We start from the raw sequence: 18372 nt of genomic DNA, 5'->3' as shown, positions 1-18372 counted from the left end.
TGGCTCTGCCAAGTGGCGCTGGTCATGGAACTATGACACTATCAGATGGGAGGTCACTCAGCCACAGCTCAAGGAACCCCTAACAAATACCCCTGGCTGAGATCAGCTGATCCAGAGGGGATCTATTGATAGGTCTCCTCTGCCGCACAGGTTTTCAAAGTGTACCTGCGCTATTCACATGAACTCTTAGGGCTGCTGCTGCTCTTCTGACTATAGATCTATTTTACCCCCTTCTAGGTAAACCCACCATCTATGGGAGTCTGAAGTGCGATGGAGTGGGCACGGATGGAGTCCCCAGCATCACTTCCTCGGAAGAGTTTGTCGTTCATGAGATTACAAAGGTAAGTGTCATCTACTTGCTTGCAGATCTATGAAACAAGAAAAGCCGCTCCAGGTAAATGAGTCTCTGGTTAATCTCCACACACACTAGTCAGGTGCTAGCCCAGCTCACATGCTGTGTAACATAAAGAAATGATTCCGGACGGCTGCACTTCCAAAAATCCTTTTATTGATGCTTCATATGACAAGTGGTTGACAGATGGAGCAGGGGACAAAAAGGTAGACGCTCTTCGGGCCGATTTGGACTGAACTCTTTACATCAGATTTGAGTGTAAGTACCGTGTATTCTGGCCGGGTTTTCTTTGTAACACCAGCTGAGTACTAATGTTAATTGGTTAGTTCACCTGTCACCTAATGATGACACATTAGAGCAGTATATAGGCGATTGTGGTGAGTAGTTCCAATAGGTAATGACTAAGCGCTAACATTTGCCCGAAGAGCGTCTACCTCTTTGTCCCCTGCACCATCTGTCAACCACTTGTCATATGAAGCTTCAATAAAAGGATTATAAGAAGTGCAGCCGCCCGGAATCATTTCCTCATGATACTTGCAGATCTAGTGTTGGCAAGACAGTATTTGCTATACTTGGATTCAACAATTTCAACCCTCAGCTGAAGGATGAATTGTAACTCCTATCTAGTTACCCACCACCTACCTCCCCGCCCCCCTAAGCCCCTGCTTTTTTTTTTTTCAAAACCCCTATACCTACCATTTCTCCCTGCAGTCTTCTTACCAGATAAAGATGTCACCAGGACTTTTTTTCTTCTTCTGGTGGTGACGGGGCGAAGGGGGGGGGGGGGGGGTCATTCTTCCAGGACTGAGTGATGCTGAGTCCAGCCTGCAGGAAGGTGCGCCCCCCCCCTCAGGCTGGGCTCACAGGAATAGGGAAGAATGACAGGGTATCGATCCCTGCTGGAGGACCTCCAATGCTGGACCGAGGAGGAAGTTTTGGGAGAATGCTGGAGCGTGGGAAGGGTAAGTAAAATTTGGGGAAGGAGGGGTGGGGAGAAGGCATCAGCAAAAATAAAGTAAAAACCCTGGAGTTCCACTTTTAGCACCTGAAGCCAATCATGTAATGATGCTGAAAAGAGGGAAAAGCAGAGTGACAGCCCTCATCACTGTGCTACTTCTCCTATCACTGTCCAGTCACAGGCTGGGAGCCTGTCCACGATTGAAGCCATTTCTGGGTAAAACATGTCAGAGTGAGGCAAGGTCTGGGCAGACTTCCTTTTGATTTTGTAGTGGAACAATAACGTTTGGTGAAGGCTGATATCATTGGAGAGTGGCTGTTTTTTTTTTTTTTTTTATGTAGGGGCAGAGTGGATTTGATTTAATCACTTCAGCCCCGGAAGGACTTACCCCCTTCCTGACCAGAGCACTTTTTGCGATTCGGCACTGCGTCGCTTTAACTGACAATTGCGCAGTCGTGCAACGTTGCTTCCAAACAAAATTGACGTCCTTTTTTTCCCACAAATAGAGCTTTCTTTTGGTGGTATTTGATCACCCCTGCGGTTTTTATTTTTTGCGCTATAAACAAAAATAGAGCGACAATTTTGAAAAAAACGCATTATTTTTTGATTTTTTGCTATAATATCCCCCAAAAATATATAAAAAAAAATTATTTTTCCTCAGTTTAGGCCGATACGTATTCTTCTATATATTTTTGGTAAAAAAAATCGCAATAAGCGTTTATTGATTGGTTTGCGCAAAAGTTATAGCGTTTACAAAATAGGGGATAGTTTTATGGCATTTTTATTAATATTTTTTTTTTAACTAGCAATGGCGGCGATCAGCGATTTTTTTTTTTTTTTTTTTTTTTTTTTTTTTTTTTTTTTTTTTTTTTTTTTATTGTGACTGCGACATTATGGCGGACGCATCGGACAATTTTGACACATTTTTGGTTTAGGGGATATTTACCATATACGCTTGTGCCGACGTCTCCCGGGGCTCCGGCCAGTCACAGAGCCAGAGTCCATGGCCCCCGGAAGGAAGATGGGTGTAGTTGGATGAGGACATCGCAGGCTTCGTTTGCAACTAATTGGCACATAATGGGCTAGTATGCGATGCATACTAGCCCATTATGCTTTTACTTTGCAGGGAACAAAAGAGGAAGTAAAGCCCATCAGGGTTTACTTCCTCCTTTAATTAAAACAATAACATTGCCAGTGCATGATATCTCAGCTTGCAGAGCTTGGATTCAATGAGTTTACCAAAAATCTAAATATTGCAGAATACACAGCCTCATGCTACATAACGGAGCTCCATTTCTTGCTGAATAAACTAAATTTTTTATGTATTTTATATAGCAAACTGTCTTTAGATAGATTTTTACTCCAAAAGCATTTTATTAAAATAAATTTGATAAAAAATCCAATTTTAAATAAAAAAAATCTGATAAAAAATAAAATAAAAAATCATCTTTTGTTTTTTATTTTTATTTTTTTATCCACCCTGTGTAGGGGGCGCTAAAGAGCTCCATTGGCCAGCACCTGCTGGCACAACGACAAACGAAGTGCAGGCATATGAGCAGCAGCTTCATTTGGTATTGGCGGCTGGTCCATGACAGCCGGAAGTCAGAGGCAGGGGGTTGAGTGACCACATGAACCAGAACAACCTGCTGTGCTCTAGTGTGGATGTTCAGGGACTGATGGACTTTCACTTTTCCACTCCAGAGATATATTAAGTCACCATGCTTTGCTGCACTCTTACAACTTGGGAAGACTCAGTAACAAATGTACTAAAAAACAAAAAGAGGGCGCCCCAGTCTAGTGCGTTATCTTGGTAAACTATTTATCAATAAAATGTACACAATTGTAAGAAATTGAAAGAAAATATGTGCATTGGATCTTATGTCTCTGGATTTTGGATTTGTAGATGGGCTGGCATACACTTGTCTTCATGACTAGGGGGGTTATTTACGAAAGGCAAATCCACTTTGCACTTGGGAGTGCAGTCGCTCGAAATCTAAGGGGTAGATCTGAAATGAGGGGAAGCTCTGCTGATTTTATCATCCAATCATGTGCAAGCTAAAATGCTGTTTTTTATTTTCCTTGCATGTCCCCCTCGGATCTACAGCGAATGCACCTCCAAGTGCACTTTCAGTGCAAAGTGGATTTTCCTTTAGTAAATAACCCCCCTAGTCATGAAGACAAGTGTATGCCAGCCCATCTACAAATCCAAAATCCAGAGACATAAGATCCAATGCACATATTTTCTTTCATGGGAAGAAATCTCTTGGGTCTACTTTGGCTAACGTGTTTCAAGGGGGGGGGGGGGCTCGTCGTCATCAGATGGGCTCTGATGAAGAGGGGCCTCCCCTTGAAACGTGTTAGCCATGCACTGGGCTGGTGCGCCCTCTTTTTTTTTTTTTTTGGTTTTTAGAGGTTTGAGTGAGGCTGGCCATCATTCTTGCAGAAAGACTGAGGACATCTTGTGGCGGAGAAGAAGTACAGCAGGAAACGGCTCTGAACATGAGAATCCAGCAAAAAGTGGCTTTTTTTTTTTTTTTTTATGGGTTATTAATTTTTATTGCTAAAAGTTCTACTGTAAGTGCACAGGAGCAATTTCCTTGGTATTCTGCAGTACATACATTTTTTTTAAAAGTCATCTGCAAAGCAATTTTTTTTTTTTTTTAAATTTGCTTAATATTAGAGTCACATTAGTAATACACAAATAAGATTGTAGACAAAGAAAACGAAATTTGCAAAAGGAAAAAAAAAAACCTGCCTTTTTTTTTTTTTTTTGTTTTTACATAAACATTTTTTTGTTTCTTTTCCATTCCTAGTAAACACCCCAACCAAAAAACAAAAATAAAATAACTATCCACCATGCAGCTGTTATGGCTGGAGCGATGGTTGCTTGTGGTGCCCATCTTCCTATAAAGCAGCTTGAAATCATTTCTCCAGGGAGCCTCAACTCTGCCTCTGCTATACGATAATAAACGCAAGATTTGCCCGTTCTTTATTTTGCAGAAAACCTTGTGGATCTCGTGTCCTGCTGCGAACGTTTCCAGTAAATTCCTCGCCCCGTACACCAGCTTCGCAAGGATCCATAAGAAAAGTGTAAGATCTTTAGTTGTCTTTTATGAGTTAAAGAGAGATTATAATGGTTTTAGGGGAAATGTGTATTATATTTTTTTTTCCTTATTTAATTTTTAGTTTATCAGTTATGGATGCCGTAATGACAAGAAGTGCCCTGATGTCACTTCACTTCCTGTGTAAACACAATGCAGAAGCATTACATTGCCTTCTACGTTGGGCTCCTATGGAGCAGTCTGTAGCAGGATCAGAAACCCAGGAGCTAATTGTTTAACCACTTCCCGCCCAAGGATGTCATATGATGTCCTGGACTTTCAGTGGGAATATCTGAATGGTGGGGGCAGCTACAGGGATCATTTAGATATCCTTGTTTTCAGCCGGCGATTCTGTGCACCATAAGATCAACCACAGCGGCAGTTCCGCCGCTTGATCCTCCTTACAGGCAACGGGAGGGGACACACACATGCCCCCCACCCCGCCCCTGTCCCCGGTAGCTCGCGCTCAGAAGCGAACGCACACGTTAGTCCCGCCCACATATGTAAAAGCCATTCAAACCACACGTGAGGTATCGCCACGTGCGTTAGAGCGCGAGCAACAATTCTAGCACTAGACCGCCTCTGTAACTCTAAACATGTAACCTTCAAAAAATTTTAAAGCGTCGCCTATGGAGGTTTTTAAGTACTGAAGTTTGGCGTCATTCCATGAGTGTGCACAATTTTAAAGCGTGACATATTGGGTATCTATTTACTCGATGTAACATCATCTTTCACATTATATTAAAAAATTGGGATAACTTTTTGTTATTTTTTAAATCATGAAACAGTTTTTTTTTTGCAAAATAAAACACATTTGAAAAATTGTTGCTCAAATACTGTGCGAGATAAAAAGTTGCAATGACCGCCATTTTGTTCCCTAGGGTGTCTGCTAAAAAAAAATATATAATGTTTGGGGGTTATAAGTAATTTTCTAGCAAAAAAATGATGATTTTTACATGTAGGAGAGGAGTGCCAGAATAGGCCCGGTATGGAAGTTGTTAATCGTGTCAAGACTCCTCTCTTGCGCGCCCCTCCCCTCCTCCTCCTTCCCTTATACCTACCTGAGAAAGATCCTGGTTCAGCTCAGTGCCCCAGAGCAGCCACTCTCTCCATCCTCACAGGACCGATTGAATGGCTCCTGCTGCTGTCAATCAAATCCTGTGACAAGGAAGCAAGGGGCGGGGCTGAGCCGCGCTGTCTGTATCTATAGACGCAGGAAACGTGGCTCAGTATCAAGCCCGCATGAGTGCTCCAGCTTCCTGTGGGGGCATATGAAGTGGTAGTGTCAGGAGTGCCAACGGGGGGACCCCAGAAAAATAGGATCAGGGCTGTTCTGGGCAAAACTATTACACAGAGCAGGTAAGTATATTATGTTTATTATGTATTTTTTAGTTTTTTTTTTTTACAATCACTTTAACCACTTCTGGACCGCCGCACGCTGATATACGTCCTCACTTTGAAGAGGAATATCGTTGTTATCGCAGCAGCTAGCTGCCATAACCCCGGTATCCTCTTCTTCAGCGGGCGGTCCGTTTTCCGATAATAGTGGCCTCTGCGACGGATTCGCCGCAAGATCACTTTTATCGGTGGCGGGAGAGGGACCCCCCCCCCCCCTTCCGCCGCTCTCCGGGGCCCTCCACCGCTTACCAGAGCCGTCAATAGCGGCGGAGGTGATCGAATGCTTGTCCTTCCTGGGTATGGGGACGAGTGAGGGGAAGATGGGCCCCACCCTTCTCCATACCATTGCAGGGCAATACAACGTCAAAACGTCACTTCCACCCATAGCTCCTAAAGGGTCTTTTTAGATTTTTCTCAAATGACCAATTTTTTATTTATTTATTTTTTTTTTTTGCATTTTAGTGTAAATATGAGATCTGAGGTCTTTTTGACCCCAGATCTCATATTTAAGAGGTCCTGTCATGCTTTTTTTCTATTACAAGGGATGTTTACATTCCTTGTAATAGGAATAAAAGTGACACAATCTTTTTTTTTTTTTTTTTTTTTTTTAAAGAACAGTGTCAAAATAAAAGGTAAAATAAATAATAAAAATTAAAGTTTTAAACACGCCCTGTCCCTCCGAGCTCGCGTGCAGAAGCGAACGCATACGTGAGTAGTGCCCGCATATGAAAACGGTGTTCAAACCACACACGTGAGGTATCGCCGCGATCGGTAGAGCGAGAGCAATAATTCTAGCCCTAGACCTCCTCTGTAACTCAAAACATGCAACCTGTAGAATTTTTGAAACGTCGCCTATGGAGATTTTTAAGGGTAAAAGTTTGTCGCCATTCCACGAGCGGGCCTGACATGTTGGGTATCAATTTACTCGGCGTAACATTATCTTTCACAATATATAAAAAAAATTTGGGCTAACTTTACTGTGTATTATTTTTCAATTCAAAAAAGTGTATTTTTTTAGCAAAAAAAAGTGCGCTTGAAAGACCGGTGCGCAAATACAGTGTGACAGAAAGTCTTGCAACGACCGCCATTTTATTCTCAAGGGTGTTATATATATATATATATATATATATATATATATATATATATATATATATATATATATATATATATATATATATATATATATATATATATATATATAAAAATATAATCTTTGGGGGTTCTAAGTCATTTTCTAGCAAAAAAAAAAATGATTTTAACTTGTAAACAACAATTGTAAAGAAGAGGCTCGGTCCTAAGTGGTTAAACTGGTCACATATATCAATATGAAAAAACGAGTGTATTATCCCGTGCTCTCTAAATTATAAAGTACAGAAACAACAAACAGGCTGAAAAACCAAAAAATTGTGTTCCCACAACTGACAATAATTAGAGTGTGAAAATTGGCTGCGCCAAAGATACAATATTATATCCAAAACATCCAGTGATGTAATTAATAAACTCAAATCTTCATATACAGTCAAAAGTTCATATGTGTCCAATTTTTCAGAGGAATAAAACGAAGGTTCAAGAAGTCACCAGAGAGACCATAGAGGAGAGGAACGGAGGAGTAAGGAGGATCCATTTTAAAGCATAAAGAGCCCTACCAGCATAATTGAACCCAGAGAGGGGAGGAGGAGGACAGGAGAAATTTGAGCAGCTGATGTGCCGGGATATGAACCTCAGCAGGGGAAGGTGTTTTTAGGCCTTGGAGACGGGTCTAGATTGAGGTTCACAATAGGTTCACATTGATGCGATTTGACATGTCAAATTGCATGCCAAATCGGCGGCTATTGTTCGCAATATCACCATCTGAATCGATGAAATGCCAACTTTGCGGCGCTGCACCAATTCCCAAAAGTGGTTTCTGTACTACTTTTGGCGACTTCGGGATTTTTGTATAGACATCTGCGCAGGAACCCGCACGCAGGAAATCGCTTCAGAAGTTGGACTGACATGCGGGTATGAAATCGCACGATTTCAGTCCCTGCTGTCAGTGGGAACCTGGGCTTAAGGTGAGTGCAGTGGTGAACGGTGGTGGGATTCACTATATGTCATTTGAGACCCATAAGGGTGAAGAAAAGCACAACATAAGGATCACAATTTTTGAACAATTCTAAACATAGAAGAAAAATTGGACACATATGAACTTTTGTTATTCACTGTATGTGAAGATTTGAGTTTATTATATGGTGTATTAATTAAGTCATTGGATGTTTTGGATATAATATTGTATGTTAGACACAGCCAGTTTTACACTGTTTTTATATATCAATATGGCCATTTATTTGATCATTCAAGGTAACTAAACTAATCGTAAATAATTACAACCCAGAGACACTATTCAACCAATTCAGCAAGCGCTTGATTGTCTTCAGCTCAGTCAGCCACGGTGGAATTTTGCCCATAACTTCGAATCGTTCTTGACCACAAGGTCCGAGCCTCTTTTTGAGATTTGTTGTTTACAAGTTAAAAACATTTTTTTTTTTGCTAGAAAATTACTTAGAACCCCCAAACATTATACATTTTGTTTCTAACACCCTAGAGAATAAAATGGCGGTCGTTGCAATACTTTCTGTCACACCGTATTTGCGAAGTGGTCTTACAAGCGCACTTTCTTTCTCGAACATCACGGGACACAGAGCCTCAGTAATTACTGATGGGTTATATAGGTATCACTGGTGATTGGACACTGGCACACCCTATCAGAAAGTTCAACCCCCTATATAATCCCTCCCCCTTGCAGGGATACCTCAGTTTTTACGCCAGTGTCTTAGGTGATGGACGTGTAAAGATGTCCTGTGCTGAGCTCCAAAGGGAATATCCTAAGATCCTATACTGGGGCAAGCCAGGCGAACCGGATCCATTCAAAGTGTCCTTTTGTGGCTGAATTGGATGGTACCCGGGCCTCGTGTCCGAAGAAACAAGGTTTTACCTGTAACACTTCTCTTTTTAGAGAACTGGACCCCGCATATTAGAAAATGGTTTTTCTAGCCTAATTTCTAGCCGGGTGCTTTACAGGTCCAGAACTGCAGGATCCCTCTATTCGTAGGGGGCCCCAGTCTCTGACGGTTTTTTCAAACGGAGCCCACTGTGAGAGTTGAAGATTGGGTCTGTGTACAGAACCCTGCGGCTGGATAAGGTAAGAGGAGATTCCACAGAATTTTTTAATTCTAGTAGGTTTTCTCCTTTAAGGTAAATGCATGCTATGCCTATTGTGACCACCGGGGGCTGCCAAGAGCACATACCTTCACATGCTGATGTCTGTCTCAGGGTTCTGCACAGCGTCTCCAGCCAGCTCAAGGTAGTATGGATGGGGGGATTTCTCATGCTTGAATGTTCCCCCCAGGCTAGGGGGAGGCCACAGAGGTCTGAGAAGCGGTTATACACCGCTCGAGCACCGCCGCCGCCATTACATAGGCCCCATCACTACCGGGCTCTCTCCTGCCTCCCCCTCCCCCAGCTTTCCTCCATGTTATTTCCGGAGGGTCTGCCAGCGCGGGAAGTGCTCTTTTTTTTCGAAATTCGAGGGGGGGCGGCGGTAGAGGGAGGGGGCGGGACGTCAGCACAGGTGCTTAGAATCCCACTCAGGCCAGCTGCAGGCTATTGAAGCACTCTGTACAGGTGCACACAGCCTTTGGAGGGACACAGAGCTGACGGTCGCATGTAAGGTGGGACACAGGCATTCTCCTAGGCAGCATTTACTAAGGTAACACCAGACTGGGCATTGGGTAGCAGGGCTTTTAGCATGACTACATCGCTCAGCAGTCAGTGTTCATTTGTGATACCTCCACCTTGTTGCTTTGCACTATGTGTAGAAGAGGTTCAAACACCCCAAGAACCAGAGACACTAGGGGATCTCGGTCGGGTTGTGAGGACCCCCTTTCTGCAGCATCCCCCCCCCCCCCCCGAGGGGCCAGGGTTGGCTAGCCAGGGGGAGCCATTGGGGTCAGGGGCTATACCTGCCTCCGGCACTTCAGCCCCTGTATACATTACTCAAGAGATTTTTTCCTCAGCCATTAATGGTTTAGAGGAAAGATTAATGGCCGTGATTACGTCTTCACTCAGTGGAAGAAAACGCACTAGGTCTTCCTCTGTTTCCCAAGACCCTCAGGAAGAGGAACTCTGGGATAAAGGAGAGGAATCCCTTTCAGAGGATTGGGATGGGACAGATGATTCCTCTTCGGAGGAATCAGGTGGAGAGGGACACTCTGCGACTTCTCAGGAGGAGAAGGTCTTAGTGCAGATCCTTACTGGATTGGTCCGCTCCACTTTTAAGTTGCCCGTATTTGAATCAGTTAAAGAACCCTCTTCTTCTTTGGGGTCACTGAAGCCTCCTCATACAGCACATGCTTTTCCTGTTCATAATTTACTTGAAAAGCTCATTTATTCTGAGTGGGATCACCCAGACAAACGTTTTTTCCTGCCGAGAAAGTTTTCAACAGTTTATCCGATGGAAGAAAAGTTTGTTAAAATGTGGGGAATACCGGCCATTGATGCCGCCATTTCCTCCGTAAATAATAGCCTGACTTGTCCTGTAGACAATGCTCAGATGCTCAGGGATCCTGTAGACAAGAAGATGGAATCCCTATTGAAGGATGTTTTCTCCTTAGCAGGTTCAGTGGCTCAACCTGCAGTAGCAGCGATTGGAGTCTGTCAATACTTAAGAGACCATGTTAAACAGGTCATCAAAGTTTTACCTGAACAGCAGGCCCAGAGGTTGGCTAACCTTCCTGTGGCCTTATGTTATGTTGTTGACACCATCAGAGATTCTATCATGCAAACCTCCGGTCTTTCACTGGGGTTGGTGCATATACGTAGAATCCTGTGGTTGAAAAACTGGTCAGCCGAAGCACCATGTAAGAAGCTGCTGGCTGGGTTTCCGTTTCGTGGTGCAAGGTTGTTTGGAGATGACTTGGATGACTATATCAAGAAAATCTCTGGTGGGAAAAGTACTCTCTTACCTGTCAAGAAGTAGGGGAAAGCGTCCCTCTTTCAAACGGACTCTTTCCCCAGTGCCAGGGGCTTCAGCCTCCAGGCAGTCTCGACGGCCTCCTCTGTCTGGGTTCAGAAGCAAGAGTCAACCCCAGGAACAAAAGAAGTCCTGGGGGAAGAAGCCTACTAGGCAAAACACTAAGACCTCTTCATGAAGGGGCGCCCCCGCTCGCTCGAGTGGGGGGAAGACTGCGACAGTTCTCAGAGCTCTGGCAGGAGGACTTCCAGGACAGATGGGTAATCTCCACGGTAACCTTAGGGTACAAGCTGGAGTTTCAGGAATTTCCCTCTCCTCGGTTCCTCAGATCAAGTGTCCCCAGAGACCCAGAGAAGAAGTAGTCGCTCCTTCTAGCGTTAGAGCGACTTTTGTCGTAGGAGGTCATTATAATAGTTCCCGCAAAGGACCAGGGATTGGGCTTCTATTCCAACCTTTTTACGGTCCAAAAACCAAATGGGGATGTCAGACCCATTCTGGATTTAAGGGATCTGAACTGATTCCTAAGGATTCAATCCTTCCGCATAGAATCAATTCGGACAGTAGTCTCCACCATGCCTTTCTGGCATCGATAGACATCAGAGATGCATATCTGCATGTGCCCATTTTTCATGCTCATCAGAAGTTTCTGCGCTTCGAGATAGGAGGGCGCCATTTCCAGTTTATGGCTCTACCTTTTGGGATAGCCACTGCACCTCGGGTGTTCACAAAGGTCTTGGCCCCTCCTCTGGCCAGATTAAGGGCCCAGGGTATAGCTGTCATAGCATACCTAGACGACCTGCTACAAATAGACTGGTCGGTAGCTTCCTTGAACGGAGATTTGAGGACCGCAGTCAGGTATCTGGAACTCCTGGGTTGGATCCTCAACCTAGAAAAATCTTTCTTAAAATCAGTAAGAAGACTGGAGTATTTAGGTCTGATCATAGATACAAGCCAGGAGAAAATATTTCTACCCCAGGCAAAGATCACTGCTTTAAGGGAGCTGAGTCTGGCAGTCAGGACCAAAAAGGGTCCTTCTGTCCGCCTTTGTATGAGGCTGCTAGGAAAGATGGTGTCTTCATTCGAAGCAGTTCCCTATGCTCAGTTCCATTCAAGAATGCTGCAACACCGTATTCTGTCGGCCTGGAACAAGAGGGTTCAGGCATTAGACTTTCCGATGCACCTGTCGCATACGGTGCGTCAGAGCCTCAATTGGTGGCTCATACCCGAAAACCTGCAGAAGGGGAAATCCTTTCTACCGATTACCTGGACGGTGGTAACAACAGATGCCAGTCTCTCAGGTTGGGGAGCAGTTCTGGAACAGTCTGCGATTCAGGGGCTATGGTCCAAGACCGAGAGGACCTTACCCATCAACATTCTGGAGATCCGGGCGGTATACCTGGCCCTAAAAGCCTGGACTATCAGGCTACAGGGTTGCCCGGTCAGGATTCAGTCTGACAATGCCACAGCAGTGGCTTATGTCAATCATCAGGGAGGCACCCGGAGCCGAGCTGCTCAAAAGGAGGTGAACCAGATCTTAGTCTGGGCAGAGAAGCATGTGCCATGCATATCGGCAGTTTTCATTCCAGGGATAGAGAACTGGCAGGCGGACTATCTAAGTCGCCAGCAGCTACTTCCAGGGGAATGGTCTCTACATCCCGACGTCTTTTGGAATATATGCCAAAGATGGGGGGGTCCCAGATGTAGATCTCTTTGCATCCCGGTTCAACAAAAAGACAGATTTGTGGCAAGGACGAGGGATCCTCTTGCATGCGGGACGGATGCGTTGGTGATTCCGTGGCATCGGTTCTCACTGATTTATGCATTCCCGCCTATTCTGCTACTGCCACGACTCCTTCACAGGATCAGGCAGGAAAGGAAGTCGGTACTTCTGGTGGCCCCCGCTTGGCCCAGAAGGACTTGGTATGAAGAAATAGTAAGGATGACGGTGGGTTCCCCGTGGACCCTACCGGTACACCCAGACCTGTTCTCTCAAGGTCTAGTGTTCCATCCTGCCTTACAAACGCTAAATTTGACGGTTTGGCTATTGAGACCCACATTCTGAAGAGTCGTGGGCTCTCAGGTCCTGTCATATCTACCTTGATCAATGCAAGGAAGCCAGCTTCCAGGATGATTTATCATAGAGTCTGGAAAGCCTATGTTTCCTGGTGTGAATCCAGGGGTTGGCATCCCAGAAAATATGTCATAGGTAGAATTCTTGATTTTCTACAATTAGGATTAGAGATGAAGCTGCCCTTGAGTACCATCAAGGGCCAGGTCTCTGCTTTATCAGTATTATTTCAGCGGCCACTTGCTTCGCATTCTTTGGTCCGAAACTTTATGCAGGGGGTGATGCGTCTTAATCCTCCGGTTAAAGCGCCCCTAAACCCCTGGGACTTGAATTTGGTCCTGGCTGTGTTACAGAAACAGCCTTTTGAACCAATAAGTCAGATTCCTTTGGTCTTGTTGACAAGGAAGTTAATTTTTCTGGTAGCCATCTCTTCTGCTAGAAGAGTTTCAGAATTAGCAGCCCTTTCCTGTAAGGAGCCTTATTTGATTGTACACAAGGATAGAGTGGTATTGCGCCCTCATCCTAGTTTTTTTACCAAAGGTGGTGTCTGATTTTCATTTAAACCAAGACATTGTTCTGCCTTCCTTTTTTTCCAGATCCCTGTTCTCCGGAAAAGAGATCTCTACATTCATTGGATGTAGTAAGAGCAGTCAAGGCCTATCTCGAGGCAACTGCTCAGATTCGCAAAACAGATTGCTGCCAGAGGGTCCCAATAGAGGACAGGCAGCGTCAAAAGCTACCATTTCTAAATGGATTCGTCAGTTGATTAGGCTTATGGTTTGAAACAGAAGATTCCTCCGTTTCAGATCAGGGCACATTCCACAAGGGCTATTGGTGCTTCTTGGGTGGTGCATCACCAGGCCTCTATGGCTCAAATCTGTAAGGCCGCAACCTGGTCTTCAGTCCATACATTCACCAGATTTTATCAGGTGGATGTGAGAAGGCATGAGGATATCGCCTTTGGGCGTAGTGTGCTGCAGGCAGCGGTACAGGGTCCTCAGGTCTGATTGCACCCTACTTGGTTGTGGTCCCCCCCCTCAGATAGCATTGCTCTGGGACACCCCATCAGTAATTACTGAAGCTTTGTGTCCCGTGATGTCCGAGAAAGAAAATAGGATTTTTTATATTTTTTATATTTAATATATTTTTTAATAAAAAAAAAAAAAGAAGGGTAATTTTTTTTTTAAAAATAGGATTTTTTAAGACAGCTTACCTGTAAAATCCTTTTCTTTTGCTGTACATCACGGGACGCAGAGGTCCCGCCCCTCTTCTAATACACTATATTGCTTGGCTACAAAACTGAGGTATCCCTGCAAGGGGAGGGATTATATAGGGGGTTGAACTTTCTAATAGGGTGTGCCAGTGTCCAATCACCAGTGATACCCTATATAACCCATCAGTAATTACTGTGGCTCTGTGTCCCGTGATGTCCATCGAAAGAAAAGGATTTTACAGGTAAGCTGTCTTAAAAAATCCTATTTTTTTGGAAAAAAATTACACTTCTTTTTTTTTTAATTAAAAAATAAGACAACAGTAAAGTTAGCCCTTTTTTTTTTTTTTTTTTTAAGTTTAATATTGTAAAAGATAATGTTATGCTGAGTAAATTGATACCCAACATGTCACGCTTCAAAATTGCGCCCGCTCGTGGAATGGGGACAAACTTTTAACCTTAAAAATCTCCATAGGCGACGTTTCAAAAATTCTACAGGTTGCGTGTTTTGAGTTACAGAGGAGGTCTAGGGCTAGAATTATTGCTCTCGCTCTACCGATAGCGGCGATACCTCACATGTGTGGTTTGAACACCGTTTTCATATGCAGGCGCTACTCACGCATGCGTTCGCTTCTGCACGCGAGCTCGGTGGGACAGAGCGCATTTAAAAATTATTTATTTTTTTTTTTTATTATTATTATTTATTTTACCTTTTTATTTTTATTTTTTACACTGTTCTTTTAAAAAAAAATTGTCACTTTTATTCCTATTACAAGGAATGTAAACATCCCTTGTAATAGAGAAAAAAAGCATGACAGGACCTCTTAAATATGAGATCTAGTGTCAAAAAGACCTCACATCTCATATTTACACTAAAATGCAATAAAAAAAAAAAATGGCCCTTTAAGAACTATGGACGGAAATGATGATTTGACGTTGCTTCCACCCTGCAATGTTATGGAGATGGGAGCCATCTTCCCCTCACTCGTCTCCATACCCAGCAAGGAAGAGGATCCGATTGCCTCCGCCGCTGCTGGCGGCTCCGGTAAACGGCGGAGGGCACTGGAGCATGGCAAGGGGTGGGGCTCCCCTCTCCCGCCGCCAATTTATAAGTGATCTCGCAGGGAATCCGCCGCAGGGACCACCATTATCAGAAACCAGACCAGCTGAAGAAGAGGATACCAGGGTTATGGCAGCTAGCTGCTGGCATGACAACGATATCCCTCTTCAAATTTAGGACGTATATCGGCGTGCGGCGGTCCGGAAGTGGTTAAATCTGCATGTGTGACAGAGACCTAATTAGAATGAAGATCGAGCAAACGTTTGGGGTTTAAATGACCGTTTACATTTATGACTGGTTGGTCATATTTTTGGTTATTTACCTGTCAATCACAAAGTGCAGAACAATACCCTGGGTGTGTTGCATTGTTTGAAATTTTTTTTCATCACTGATGGATCGCTTGTTTTGAGGTCGCTCAAGTCCTAGATGGATCACAGATTACTCTATGTATAGACCAGTTAGTATAGAATTGACCTTAACAAAAAAAGTACATATACCATGCTATGTTAATAACTCTTAAGACTTGATATTCAGATGTCACATTTTTAAAATAGCGATCACAAATCCTTTAAGTGAAATATCCGTCATCCCTTGTTTTACCGTACACTTATGTCTTCCCTCCATAGGTCACATGTCTGGATATCTCCAGCGGTGGGGGGCTCGGTGTATCTGCCAGCACTGATGGATCAATGAAGGTCTGGCAGACCAATAATGGAGAGACCAGGGTAAGGAACAGGCGTAAACTGTTGGAATTAGGCTAAATTGAAGCAATGTAGAGCTTGGTGTTCTTCCATAAAGTGGAGTTCTGCTTTGAAAAAAATAAAAGTCAGCAGCTACAAATACTGCAGCTGCTGACTTTTAATAATCGGACCTGTCCCAGGTCCAGCGATGTGGGGGAACGAAGCCTCTTCCCCCTCCTCTCTGCAGTGCCGGCATTGTAACTGTGGGCCCCCGGCTGTGGCTTCACAGGCGGGCACCCAATGCGCATGCACGAGCCGCGCCGCGGCTGGCCGGGCAATCTTCTGGGACCTGTGACGTGTCCCAGATGATTGCCGAGAGGGAGGGGGGAGAGGTGATCTCCCTTCCGGTGCCGCGGTGCCCCAGGAGGAAGTGGGAGCTGGAACCCCCTAAAAAGAGGGTATCCGCTCCCACCCCCCACCCCCAAAAAAAATGACATGCCAAATGTGGCATGTCATGGGGTCACCTCCCTCAAAGCGGAAGTTCCATTTTTGGGTGGAACTCTGCTTTAATATGGATATGGAAGTCCCATCATGCCTCCCATAGCATGCTGGTATTTGTAAATGTGTTGCAGCTGGAGAGCCCTAAGTTGCCTAGATATATGGACAGGTAAACCTATATTATTATCATGGGCTGCTAGTTTTGTGGTGGGCCAAAGCTTTAAAGCTTCTCTCCAGGCAAATATTCACCCCCTCACTCATCCTGCATGTTTTCTTTTTATTCTTTGTGATGCTATATATATATATATATATATATATATATATATATATATATATATATATATATATATATATATATATATATATATATATATATATATATATATTTACACTAAACTAAGTGCACAGTCCGGATTTCTTGCCAGTGCCATTTCCAATTGCTGGGGACTGTTAGTCCAGCACTGCAGATGTGCCCATACCAGCCCTGACAGTCAACTCGCAACCAATGTCATTGCTACAGATTCCCCTTCTGGATCCTGAGAAGGACGACCCACCACTGGGTGACCAGTGGCACCCTTCTGGTAGCCCACATCTCCTATCTCTCCCCCCCCAAAGTGCTGTAGACTCTTCACAGCAGGACTAAACTGGGAGGTAGGATATCAGAGAGAGGTACTATAACGCAGGGCAGGGGACATCCCACACTTCAAGAAATGCTGAAGAGTCTGATGGAGACTGCAGTCCTGGAGTGGAGGGAAGGTAGGAGACGCAGGACACCAGGGAGGTGAGGACTTCTACTTCGGAAGACTGAAATGTTGTTTTTTTATTTGGCTGCTAGCAAAGCCATTTAAAGGAAAAGTATCCCTTCCAAAGACAGTGAGTGCCGGTTCACACTGATGCGAGTTCATAACGAATGTGATGCGTCAAAAACATTCTAAATTCGCATGTCATCCATAAAGTCATTGTTTTCAATGACCGTCGTTCACATACATGCGTTGCGATTCCCCTATGAATACCATGCGATAAAAAAAAGGGTCTTGTGCGAGTTTACTGCGTTGCGGTGCGAATTTAGCCTCCATAGACATCAATGTAAATCGTTCTGGAATCGCATTGTTGGTTCAGATATGTGCGAATTCCACCACACTACTCTCCACAAAAACCAGGAAATACACAGGAAGTTAACACCTTTTTTTTTTTTTTTTTTTTCCATTATGATTCCATTGGCTAGAACATCAATCGCAGCTATGACCAACTCCTGAAATTCGCGTTAAGATCGCGTTAAAATTGCGGTAAATAAAAAACGGAACAAATTCACAGCGCAGCAGTGTGAACTGGCACTTAAAGGGGTTGTAAACCCTCAAGGCTTTTCACCTTAATACATTCTAGGCATTATTATTATCATTATTATTATTATTATTATTAGTTAAGGTACTTGTATTGTGCCTAATAAATAAAATATGCCAAAACAAAACAGTCATCTCAGCATTAACAGCACTAATAGAATAACCGAATACAATATTCAGTGCAATCAAGAAAAAGTCCTTTTGAAGGATCAATCCGCTTACATATATATAGTCCACATTAAAATAAATGTAATAAAATATAATAGAAGGTGTGCTCCATAACCCTTAGCAACCAGGACTAGGTTTTCTCATCTGGATACCATCACCAACACCTCGTGCATGAAAGATCCCCGTTGGTAATGAACTCACTAGACACCGGTGTAAAACGGGCCTCAAATCTCCATACACTGTGAGATAAGATCTGATCCTCCCAACACTGTGTGAGTATACCAGACACTGAAGCCTGTCCACCGCCTCAGGCTTGGACCTGGCTCCTATCACCGGATTAGATCACTTTTTTTCAATAGATAGTTCATAAATGCAAAAAAAGAGAAGGGGGAACGCCTCCTTTGATGGCGTTTGGCTGTGATGAAACCCAGGATGACCGGCACTATGATTGACAGACGAGGGAGCCGTGTAGTCGCGCTGTAACGCGTTTCGCCATCACGTCTTCCTTAGTGGGCCTCTGACGAAGAC

General features: G+C 44.0%; 1 protein-coding gene across 1 annotated transcript in view; it reads left to right on the top strand.

The window, feature by feature from the left end:
- Positions 1 to 18372, top strand: part of PAAF1 (proteasomal ATPase associated factor 1) — a 55505-nt gene that overhangs the window by 5511 nt on the left and 31622 nt on the right. Inside the window, exons 3-5 of the mRNA XM_073612771.1 lie at positions 238 to 341; positions 4311 to 4400; positions 15785 to 15883. Of these exons, the coding sequence (XP_073468872.1) occupies positions 238 to 341; positions 4311 to 4400; positions 15785 to 15883 (293 nt within the window). The remainder of the gene's footprint in view (positions 1 to 237; positions 342 to 4310; positions 4401 to 15784; positions 15884 to 18372) is intronic.

This window comes from Aquarana catesbeiana, linkage group LG02 (assembly GCF_042186555.1).
Source record: "Aquarana catesbeiana isolate 2022-GZ linkage group LG02, ASM4218655v1, whole genome shotgun sequence".
NCBI classification, from domain to species: Eukaryota; Metazoa; Chordata; class Amphibia; order Anura; family Ranidae; genus Aquarana; species Aquarana catesbeiana.
The sequence above is the reverse complement of the archived record's forward strand: the minus strand, read 5'-3'. Positions and strand labels throughout refer to the sequence as shown.